Here is a 12,463-nt window from a genome sequence, read left to right on the forward strand (position 1 = left end):
AGCATTATGCTATGCTTTAGCTATTGAAAAACAGCAGATCTACAAGCTCATAGCGCGCCCTATTTTTTGGGAAAAATCGAAGAACGGACTGACATAGAAACATAAATTTTTCAGAAAACTGTCGGGATGTAGAAGAACATTTTTCATCTCAGGTCAGAATGGGTTAATGGATTATGAATGCTTTTTTTCCCTTTTTTTCATTAATTAATCTAAAAAGTAGTCAATAGAATTATCTTTCAGAGGATAATCAACAGCTGGGGCCATAAATTCATGTTGCACTGACATTACACTACAGTAACATGACAACACAAATGTGGTGTTTTCCAGTGACACGGTTGTGCGTTATATTTAAAAGTAATACAGGCTATCTGTGTGTGTGTGTGTGTGTGTGTGTGTGTGTGTGTGTGTTTGTGTGCGTGTGCGTGTGCGTGTGTGTGTGTGTGTGTGTCTGTGCAGTTGATCCTGCCTGACGCCATGAAGGTGTTCCCGGTCTACATGAACAGCCTGATGAAGACGTCTCCACTAGTGGGCAGCACTGAGCTCTGCACAGACGACAGGGCCCTGCAGAGGCTGTCCGTCCTGGCCATGGGAGTAGAAGACACCCAGCTGCTGCTCTACCCTCGCCTCGTCCCATTGGTGAGAGGATTTCTTATTAAAGGATCCCCATTGGCTGGTGCCATAGCAACCAGCTATTATAGTCTTCCTGGGGTCCAAAAGGCTAGAAGTCATCCTCACTGTCTGTCAGGCAGTGTTGATTTTGTCGACTAATATTAGACGAAAGATTCGGTTCGTCGACTACCTTTTTTTCACTGAGGAAAACTAAATGGAAACTAAATGAAAACTAAGCTATGATGACTAAAACTAAGACAATTTCGTCAACAAATAAAAACTAGACTAAAATGTCAGGAAGGGACTAGTGGACAAGAGATCCAGTTTAACTCATTTTACACTGAAAATAGCAGATCTACAAGCCTACAACAGATCCAGTTGTGGGCTTGTAGATCGGCTATTTTCAGCAAGTGAAAGAAATTGTCATTACAACGGCATCAATTGGTATCACCAAAATACCATGAAAAACATTCCGGATGACTAAAATGTGACTAAAACGAAAACAAAAACACTGCTGGTGAGTCCGTAGGATACACAACGCAGTAGGACTAAATTGGGGAGACAAGAAACACGGGTGTAGATAAATTTAAATCCACTGACACTGTGTAGGCCTCACTAGCTGAAGGAGGCCAGCTATCCCACCAGCTAAACATCTCCCAAACAAACTCCACAGAGAAGGCGTTGTTGTCTTCATGAAGTTTTACTGGTCAATTTGTGAAACTGTAACAACAAAATACAAACATTTCCAAATGACTGTTACAATACAGAAATCATGTGTCAAACAAACAGTACAAATCACTTATTATCGCTTAAGCTGATTGTAAAATACATATGTACAAATGCAAATAACAAGAAACAACATAAAAATAACCTGCCATCATAAACTTATTATTACTCACAACATTGCTTTAAGCCCAAGAGAAGAGAAGCCACAGACAGCTGGCAGTACACATGGAGCTGAAGACATCTGACTGACTGCAGGCAGCACAGCTGAAATAATAATATGTTGTAGATTCTAATTGCAAGCACAAGGCAAACATGAAAATAAGAAACCCTGGGGTACCACAGGGTGGTGCTATTTCACAGAATAGTTAAACATTACCACTACACTGTGGGGGCAGCCGCAGAACAAGGACTAAATTGGGGAGACAAGAAACACTGGTGGGAAAAAAGATCAGATCCACTGACACCGTCCTTATTAATTCTCTCTAAACTCTCTCTTCCTCCAGCACACCATGGATCTGGACAGCGAGGCGGTGCCCGCTCCTCTGCGCTGCTCGGAGGAGAGGCTGGCGGCCGACGGGATGTTCCTGCTGGAGAACGGCCAGAACATGTTCCTCTGGCTGGGCGGGGGCTGCTCAACGGAGCTGGTCCAGGACCTGTTCAACCTGCCCTCGCTCGCCCACATGCAGGAGAACATGGTCAGTGTCTTCCATCAGCATGCACTAAAAGTTTAACCCATTCTGACCTGAGATCAGATTCTAAAAAATGTCTTCTACATCCTGACAGTTTTCTGAAATACCTCATGTTTCTATATCTTATTTAAATTCTTTAAGAAAGTATAAAGGCCTATTCATAGTCTGGATTTTCGGTGGTGAGGTGACAGACCTAATCTAGAATAGGATCTGTGTTGTCTGTCCAGACATAATCTCACAAACAACTGGACACAAAACAGAGCCACATTTTGTCTACTGAATGTTTTTGACATTTAGAAACATGTCAGTTTTTAACCTGTTATGCCCCAGCGGGGTCCAGGAGGAAAATCCCCCAGAATCAACATTGCAAACTGCAGATTGATTTAAGGTCTGATTAGATTTATCGAGTGCTGTTCTTCAGAGGTAAACAACAGCCTCAAGAGGTTTACATTCTATACTGGATAACCTGACTCCGCCTGAGATGGGGCCGGTATTGATTCACAGGTTCACAACACAGCCTCCATCTTTGAATATATATATTCTTTCATAGCGAACGTTTTTTACTCAAATCGTTGCTTCTGGTGGAGGTCAGAAATAACAGCGACAACAACATAGAAACGTGTTGCTTTAGTGTGACGCTGCAGTATCTATAAAGTAGGACGTTGCTCACTTTGATCTTTGAATATTATATTCTTTCAGAGCCAACGTTTTTAATGTTGCTTCTGGGGGAGGTCCCTGGAACAACATATTTTCAGATGGGGGGGGGGGGGTCTGCGGCCAATTACATTATAATCTTGGGGGTCCTTGACATGAAAATGTTTGAGAACGACTGACATAGAAACATGGGGTTTTAACCCTGTGAGAACGACAATTTACAATTTACAATTTAGGCATTTAGCAGACGCTCTTAATCCAGAGCGACTTACATTAAGCAAGAACAAAAGCATGGGAATACATCACATAAAGACATTTATCATGAAACATGCGTAGCTAAGAAAGTAACAGTGGAATATCTATAATGAAACTATACATATAAGCTATACATCTATACTACTATGCTACACATATGTACTATGACGTGCTATGACTACTAGAATTGCTATCTAAGGGGGTGGGGTAAGTGCTATGGGCCATGATGGAGTCTGAAAAGGTGGGTTTTCAGACTGCGGCGGAAGATTGGGAGTGATGCTGCAGTTCTGACTGCAATGGGAAGTGCATTCCACAGTTTTGGAGCCAGAAGGGAGAAGAGTTTGGGACGTGTGGAGCGTTGTCCCGGCGTTTTTAGTGAGGGTACTTCCAGCTTCCCTGCGTTGGCTGATCTGAGTGAGCGGGAGGGTTTGTAGGGTTCGATCATACTTGCAAGATATGGGGGAGCCATACCTTTGGTTGCTTTGAATGCCAGCATCAGGGTTTTGTATTCTGTGCGGGCAGCGACCGGGAGCCAGTGGAGGGAGCGGAGCAGGGGGGAGACATGTGAGAATTTTGGCTGGTTGAAGACCAAGCGAGCTGCAGCATTTTGGATCAGCTGGAGAGGCTTAAGTGCACATGCTGGTAGGCCAGTAAGGAGGGAGTTACAATAGTCAAGTTTTGACAAGACTGTTGTCTGGATTAGGAGCTGGGCTGATTCCTGGGTGAGGAACGGTCTAATTCGTCGTATGTTATAGAGTGTGAACCTACAGGATCGAGTGACAGCTGTGATGTGAGTTTTGAACGAGAGCTGACTGTCCAGGACAACACCAAGATTCCTGGCTGTTGGGACAGACGTTACCAGGGCGTTGTCTATGGAGATAGTTAGCTCCCGCATAGGGCAGGACTTAGCTGGGAAGAAGAGAAGCTCAGTCTTGTCTGGGTTCAGTTTGAGGTGGTTGGAGGACATCCACTGTGAGATGTCAGCCAGGCATGCGGTGATGCGCTCTTCCACCTGAGTGGCAGAGGGGGGGAAGGATAGAAACAGTTGTGTGTCATCGGCGTAGCAGTGATAGGATATATTGTGAGCAGAGATGATAGTGCCAAGGGATTTAGTGTACAGTGAGAAAAGGAGGGGACCAAGAACCGATCCCGACTGACGACTGACATAGAAACATGGGGTTTTAACCCTGTGAGAACGACTGACATAGAAACATGGGGTTTTAACCCTGTGAGAACGACTGACATAGAAACATGGGGTTTTAACCCTGTGAGAACGACTGACATAGAAACATGGGGTTTTTCAGAAAACTGTCAGGATTTAGAAGACATTTGTAGAATCGTTCCCATGTTTAAATGGGTTAAAATAAAAATGATATAGAATGATATTATGTTGTAACTATCATTACTGTATTTCTCATGGATTGTGTTTGTTTGTTCCAGACTTCTCTGCCAGAGCTGGATAACCCCCAGTCTAGGAAGCTCCGTTCCATTATCAGCAGTCTGCTTCAGAAGAGGCCCAACTCCATGAAGGTAAGATATTATCCACCATTGTTGTTAAAGTCAAAGTCTGGGCAAAGTTGGGCAAAGCATTGGGCAAATTTACAATCCGACTGACTTCTCCTCCTCCTGCCACAGCTCCGCATCGTGCGGCAGAAGGACAAGCCGGAGATGCTGTTCCGTCAGCACCTGGTGGAGGACAAGGGTCTTCACGGTGGAGCCTCCTACATGGACTTCCTCTGCTACGTTCACCGGGAGATCCGGCAGCTCCTCACTTAGCTCCTCCTCTCTGGTGACCTCGCTCCCCGTCCCCCCCTCCACCCCACCACGAGCTGACCGGCGCCGTCGCACACACACACACACACACACACACACACACACACACACACACACACACACACACACACACACACACACACACACACACACACACACACACACACACACACACACACACACACACACACACTCACTCACACACTCACACACTCTGGCCACACCTCAGCTTCCATGCGAGGCCAAAAGAAGCTGTCTGTCTGCCGGCGTCTCTGTTCCGGGTTTTTTAAGAAGACAGCTGGTGGATGGAAATGAAGCTGTCGCCTGGGTGGAGCAGACAGCTTCTTTTGTCCGCACATGGAATCTTAGGTGTGCTTACACTGACGCGCGCACACACACACACACACACACGGCTCGCAGTGGTCAGTCAGTCTTCCTCACAATTCCTTGTCTTTATATCTCAGATTACATAAAACAGCAGGGGCTCCATTTTCGTCACCGCTAGAAATTAAACTTCTTTGCCTTTTTTACTATTTTGCAAAACATTTTTGAATAGTTAAAATGGCCAGTCTACAAGCTCACAACGTGTCAATGTAGATTGGCTAGTTGAACTATTCAAAAATGTTTTTCAAAATAGTAAAAAGAAAAAAGGCAAAGAAGTTTAGGGATAAGGGGTTTAGCGGTGACGAAAATGGAGCCCCTAAGGTTCTCAAAGGTTTTAATTTCACGGACCTCCAGATTGGTTATGGATTAGTTTCCTAACGATCAATCGTTTAGCTATAGAGGGACCCCCTGGAACCACGCCAAGGACCCTCACTTTGAGAACCGCACCGCCGAGGGAAGGAGGAACCCTGGGATCAGATTCTAAAAATGTTCTTCTACAACCTGACAGTTTTCTGAAAAAGCTATGTTTCTATGTCAGTCGTTCTTCGATTTTTCCAAAAATAGAAGACCTACAAGCTCATAGCGCGCCACTCGGTGGCACGCTATGAGCTTGTAGATCTGCTATTTTTCAATAGCCTTTCAAGGACCCTCACTTTGAGAACCGTACCCACCACCAAGGGAAGGAGGAACCTGAACCGGGGAGCGGGGAGCCTGTTGAGACTCAAAACATCCGAAGCTGCCTTTATAATATTTTTTATCGTTTTTAAACTTTTTATTTGACCAGGAAGTACCTTGACATTAAAATAATGTCTCTTTTTTTGAGGGAAACCTTTTCAAACCATCCTTTAGCCAACCTTATCTTATCTTATCCTATCACAGTTATATGGACTGTGATATGATATGAACTGATAACCCCCTTATCTTATCCTATCACAGTTATATGATGGACTGTGGCTTATCTTTGGAATAACGACGTCGCCTCCTGCACTTTCTTTCGAGTCATTCCTGCCACGCATTCCTCTGAGGGTCTATGGATCTATGCATTCCTCTGAGGGTCTATGGATCTACGAATGAAGAGGTGAAAAAAGTCAAGGGTTTATTTGTGACCATATGATTCAGACCGGCGGCCATTCTGCCCTCATGTCACACTAACAACATGTTAGTGTGACATGAGAGCAGAATTATGTAACTTAAAGATGGAGTGCCACAATTTTTGCATGTGTCTATGAGGTCACGGTGACAGTATACTTCATTAGACACCCTGGAGTCGTTTTTATGTGCAATGGTGTATTAACTTTGTATTTAGGGGTTTCTTCCTGGAGGCTGTGAACCCTTGACAGTCAAACGGGGCCAATGAAATAAACAGTAATATAGTGACATCACACTATCAGCCCCTCCCCCCTTTATCATACAACTACAGCTGTGGGTGTGGCTTCAGTTCAGGTGGATCACCACCCATCACCACCCACCAGGCAAACTTAATGAACTGGTGGGCGTGCCCACATAAAAACAACATTTTAACAAATACTGTACAATTTTTTGTTTTAGGGTGGCACTCCATCTTTAATGACAATGTGTTGGCCACTAACTGTCAATTTGGTCAATGGTGTTCACTCAAACTATTAATAATATAATATATATGAGAAACTTTAAGTAATTTTGTAAATTCATGTTAAAAGGTGTTCAAGATATATATATATATATTATGCTGAAATAAAAGTATTTGAGATATGTCATAGGACACAGACACAGGGCATTTTAACACCAACAACATATCCTTGGGCTCTTTTAGTGTTTTAGTCATTTTTTTGTTTTTTTTTAATACAGTAATTCACATTTTCCTGTTTGTTTGTTCTAGCATTTTTGTTCAGTTCACCCCCAAGACTTTGTCTTGAATTGTCCTTAAATGTACTGGGTTTTATGAATGAGATCCTATAGCTGACATGGGGCTGGGAAACATGTCACCATGTGCCCATTTTGACCTGAGATCAGATTCTACAAAATGTCTTCTACACCCTGACAGTTTTCTGAAAAAGCTATGTTTCTATGTCAGTCGTTCTTCGGATTTTTCAAAAATAGCTAAAGCATAACATAATGCTAACACCAAAAGGGGTTCCCGCCCAGAATGGTTCCCAAACTTTTAGCTCGAGACCTAAAAGAGAAATCTCTTTGACTTTGTAGATTTGCTATTTTCACGACTTCTAATCAATGGATGTTTTTTAATGGAATTCCTAAATAAGAAAAGAAAAAAAAGGCAAAGACAAAGTTTGAATGTGTCTTTACCTATAGTGAAAGCTTTGGGCATTTTTGAGGATTTTAGAAATTAAAAACAAAAATGTAGGAAACCAAAAATAAAAGGGGCATTCACTCGTAGTAGTAACGAATAAAATATTGATATAGTGATATAGAGGATGGCCAGACACGAAGGAGAAGGATAATTATCGAGGGAACATTTTTGCCGATAACAATAACACACCCAAAGTAGAGACGCCATGATGAAAGTGTTTAAACTAGTCTTACTGCCTTTATATATAATTTTTATGCCACGATTTTGCAACCCATTTTTTTTACCCAGTGTCAATTATCTAGGAAGGAACACGTTATTCCAACCAGTTCCTTTCCCCTCCATCAGGCGCCCCGGCTGGCCAGGGGGAGGCAGTTTAGTGACCTACCCTAGGGGACACGGGGAGAACATGTGAGGGTACCTACCCTATAGGGGACACAGGGAGAACATGTGAGGGTACCTATACCCTAGGGGACACGAGGAGAACATGTGAGGGTACCTACCCTAGGGGACACGGGGAGAACATCAGAACATGTGAGGGTACCCACCCTATAGGGGACACGGGGAGAACATGTGAGGGTACCTACCCTATAGGGGACACGGGGAGAACATGTGAGGGTACCTACCCTATAGGGGACACGGGGAGAACATGTGAGGGTACCTACCCTATAGGGGACACGGGGAGAACATGCAAACTCCACACATGCAGAAAGGCCCTTTCGCCAACCCCGCCTCGGGTTATGGGAGGAGAGAACACGCCCACAGCGTCCCGAGCGGGAATCGAACCCAGGACCTTCTTCTAGCCATCAGGCGACAGACAGCACTACCGACTGTGCCCCCCCGACAACTGGCCACTTTATCTGTAACAGAGATTCAACATTTCAATCTTACATTTTATTTTAATACAGTAAAGCTTTAGTTTATACTGTATGCCTTGCTTTTGATTTCAATGTCTTAAAAAACGAGTTATTTGCTTATGTGTTATTTACCGATGTATGTGCGTGTGTGTGTATATATATATATACATAAATACATACATACTGTACTATATGATATTTTCTGTTCCGTTTGTCTTTGTCCATGAAATGGCACACTTCTGTTTTCCGAGTATCCGTATTATTTTACCGTCTCCCTCAAGATATCGGTATAATAATAAATATATTGGTTAGATGTTATTATTAATATTATCCTAGAGTTTGTATATGAACCAAATTTCAACACATTGCGTTTTTTGTATGCAAACATATCTCAGGTAATTTGAGTATACCTTTAATACTATTACTGGCCATGAGTTTAAGTTTGATCCGAGCGATGGAAGATGAACTGGAAGGCCTTATTTTAATGTCTTTGTTGTGATGGAACGAACGGATGGTATGTTTTGAGTGGCCTGGAATGGATGAGAGTTTTGGGGATTGGTTTCGCCATGTACATTATAATCCAAACCCAAATAGAAATGATTATGAATCTGTTTTCTAATTAAATGGTACCGTATAACCGCAGCCTTTTTGTCTTTGTTGTTCATTAATACCTTTGCAAAAGAACCACTGGCTGCGCAGAGCAATCTTATTTCAATAGTGATTTAAAAATAAATTATATTCCAGATTTTTTTAATAACACTGTAAATCCCTGGAACATGTGACGCGTTTAAAACCTAAACACCAGTGTGTAATAATAAAATGGCAAATGTTTATTAATGATCATAAAATACAGTAGAACACGAGTTCACTCAAACACCTCACGAGAACACCTAGTGTTTGAATTCTAAACGCCTACAATATGACTGACTTTGAGTGTAAAAAACTAAACACGTTCATGTGTTTAAAAAGTGTTACTGGCGATTAAACATGTTCTTCTGTTTATAATCTAAACACTGTGACACGTTTAAAAAGTGTTACAAATATGTGTTTATAACCTAAACGCTTGGGTTTAGTGTTGAATGTGAAACAATTCAACACAAACAAACATTCTGAATCTTTTTTTATTGTACAGTAAACTCTTATAAAATGACACGGACAGAACTGTACATCAGAGATGTTACTGTATGTTTTTAGATGCATGGCTCTGTTTCCACAGGTTCCTGTAAAAACAACCTACACAGCAGTGAGTGGTCCCCAAACCTTTTCATGTCAAAGACCCCCAAATTGACACTCATTAGCCCCGCGGACCCCCGTTTGAAAACCCCCATAAGAAAAAGTTTTTACGGCTCTAGCATGAGTGATTCTCAACCCGTTTAATTTCAAGGACCCCCAGTTTAACATGCATTAGTCTACGGACCCCCAGTTAATGGCATCTCTATCTCTGGGACCCCCAATTTATATTGTGAAATCAATGTTATTTTAACTCTGAGAGTGTACAAATGGAACCGTTATTTTGTACACTCTCAGAGTTACAGACCCACAATGACCCATAAGGGTCCATTTATTTGGTTCCAAACTATCATTTAGCTGCATGGGGACCCCTTGGAACTCCCTCGGGTACCCCCTGGGGGTCCCCGGGACCCCACTTTGGGAACCACTGACCTACAGTACTTTATCTAAAGGTAGTACTAATCCAGAATTTACACATTTAGCAACCATGCTACTCTGCTGGTCAACCTCCATCTCTTTTGCACAGTAACAGTATCCACAGATTCTGATTCAATTTCAACAATAAGTTGGTGATGAAAGAGGCCCTTAATTGATCCATAAATGTGTCGATCAGGTAAAACAATCCAGAGAAAATGTAAAATGAACCAATAAATATCGGATAATCGTTTGAATCAACCACTTCTTTCACGTGTACACTGTACACACAAAGCTACACTGCTTATTCTGAAGGATTGTACCACAAGGTGGCGCCAAATAACTAGCTAGAGTCAAGTGGCCGTGTGTTGCATGAAATAAACTCAATGATCTGTTAAACAACTTAAAAATGGAATAATTGCAAGCTATAAACCAAACCATACAATAAGGATATTAATAGAATGCAACGGGCTGACTGAACATACATTAGTCTAATAACCCCATTCTTATAGTCTATAACGGCCATTCTTGCTCTCCAATTAAATTACATATCAAATTTTACAACATGCACTTCATGCTGCCATGTTCTTGTCTTCTTAAGCGTTATTAAGTATTCAAGTGTTTAGATGTGGTCTAAAGCAAAGCCGTAATCCAAGTGTATAACTTCAACTAAGTTCAAGTTGTGACATTGACATTAATTCAAAATGTATTCAAAATGTATTAATGAATATGAACTACCATTTTCACCGTCATTTCTTTTATTTTCATCTCAATGAAAATCAGACCTGTCTGAAGTGAGTGGTGCAACAGCGCCCCCTGTTGATACCCTAAACATACATAGACATACAGACAGACATAGGGAGGGACTAGCTCTGCTCCATAGCTCTAATGCGTTTCATTTAGAGCTATGTTACTCTCAACTTCCGCTGCTCGCATGGATGCAGACCAGCCTCTACTCTTTAGCGTAAATAAAAAGAACGTTTTTGCTACTCACCAAAACAAAGGCGGGTTGTGTCATTAGAAAGCCTACTTTCCTTAGTGGACGCACTCTGAGCCCCCCACCACACGTATAAACTGTACTTTTTGGCCAGAAGAATATTCTCCATGAGGCAGTTCTCTGGGCAATATCCGTAGAGGGCGCATTGGAGTAACTAAAAGTATTTATTTTCTGTTGGAAACAAAGTCCCCTTTTGGCCACGTGTGGTGGGGGGCTCAGAGCGCGTCCACTAAGGAAAGTAAGCTTTCTAATGACACAACTCGCCTTTGTTTTGATGAGTAGCAAAAACACTATTTGTATTTACGCTAAAGAGGAGAGGCTGGTCTGCATTCATGCGAGCGGCCTCATCAGGCTATCTTTATGTACCTTCATCAGGCTTTATCATATTTGAAGACAATGTGCAGGTCTTTGTTCTGTTTTCATTGTCGGGCACCAGCGTACCCTCTCCTACGCACCTGTCGCCTGTAGGTGTGCAAAAAGTGTAAAAATAATAATATAATAATAATGAAAAGAGCAGAACAGACTGAAAAGACTGAATAACTTAATAGCTTACTTACAATACAGTATGATGTCCACACATTATTTCAATGGATCCATCCAGTAGTCCACAACAAGTAAAAGGATAGGGTAAAGTCTAGCCCCCTTTCGGGACTAGACTTTTTTTTTTAAAGTTATAGAAAAGGTAAGCGAGGGTCCCGTAAAGGGGTTTAGGGTGAGTCAGGGTCCGTCTAGAGGTCCATCTAGCATGCCTTTACAGTTCCACAGTATGTGCTGGCTCACGTTCACTGCACTCACTGGGGCAAAGCAATCACAGCTTTAATCACAGACAGCAGGAGCCAATCTAGTGTGATATCAGATGCAGGCTATAGGCAGGCAGACGTCCAAATAAGAGGAAGGAATTAACAGCATTAAACATATTATTATTATTATTATTGCCAACAACCAAAAGGGATGAGAATAAAATGTGACGTATAACTTCATACTCCCGTCAACCTTTTGACCAAAAACACAAACAAACAAACAAACAACATACATAAACAAATATAAGCAGAATCAAATTCACCATAGAATGAGGTTTTGTGTAATACTGTACAAACTGACAATACTCTTTTTTCTTTTGTACAATGATGACCATAATATAATACCACCATAATAAATAAAAACCCAAACATTTGCTCATCGTGTAAACTCCAAAATAGCGCTTGAAAAGATGAATGCAACATATCGATAGACACAGTACACGGTACATAATCTTTACAGGGGAGGAATATACATTTACAGGAATAAAATGAAATACATCAAAAGCAGCATTTATCTTGTGTCAAAGATACCCTCTTCTGATCTCACAATATGCCCATGATAAATAAATATAGCTACCTGCTGTGTGCTTCTGTTGACAAAGACACTAATCCTTGCGTTAATTGTCTCAATATAGTTGGCAAGTAAAACATGAACAAAGTTGAAAGGTTTCTCATAGAGTTCTTATCTATAGCAGTAAAGTATCTATATAATATATACAGTTTTTAAAAATGGAACAATGTAAATATGTCTTTCTCTTTTTCTAAACACGTCCTTCGATCAGACACAGGAT

General features: G+C 41.7%; 1 protein-coding gene across 1 annotated transcript in view; it reads left to right on the plus strand.

Moving 5' to 3' along the window:
* sec24d (SEC24 homolog D, COPII coat complex component) overlaps positions 1-8,870 on the plus strand; it is a 56,642-nt gene extending 47,772 nt beyond the window's left edge. Inside the window, 4 exon segments of the mRNA XM_080792463.1 lie at positions 457-636; positions 1,839-2,030; positions 4,374-4,463; positions 4,569-8,870. Coding sequence (XP_080648589.1) covers positions 457-636; positions 1,839-2,030; positions 4,374-4,463; positions 4,569-4,709 — 603 coding nt within the window. The 3' untranslated portion in view covers positions 4,710-8,870.
* Positions 8,871-12,463: the final 3,593 nt, after the last annotated feature.

This window comes from Protomyctophum bolini, assembly GCF_963924005.1.
Source record: "Protomyctophum bolini genome assembly, chromosome: 20".
In the NCBI taxonomy this organism is placed as follows: domain Eukaryota; kingdom Metazoa; phylum Chordata; class Actinopteri; order Myctophiformes; family Myctophidae; genus Protomyctophum; species Protomyctophum bolini.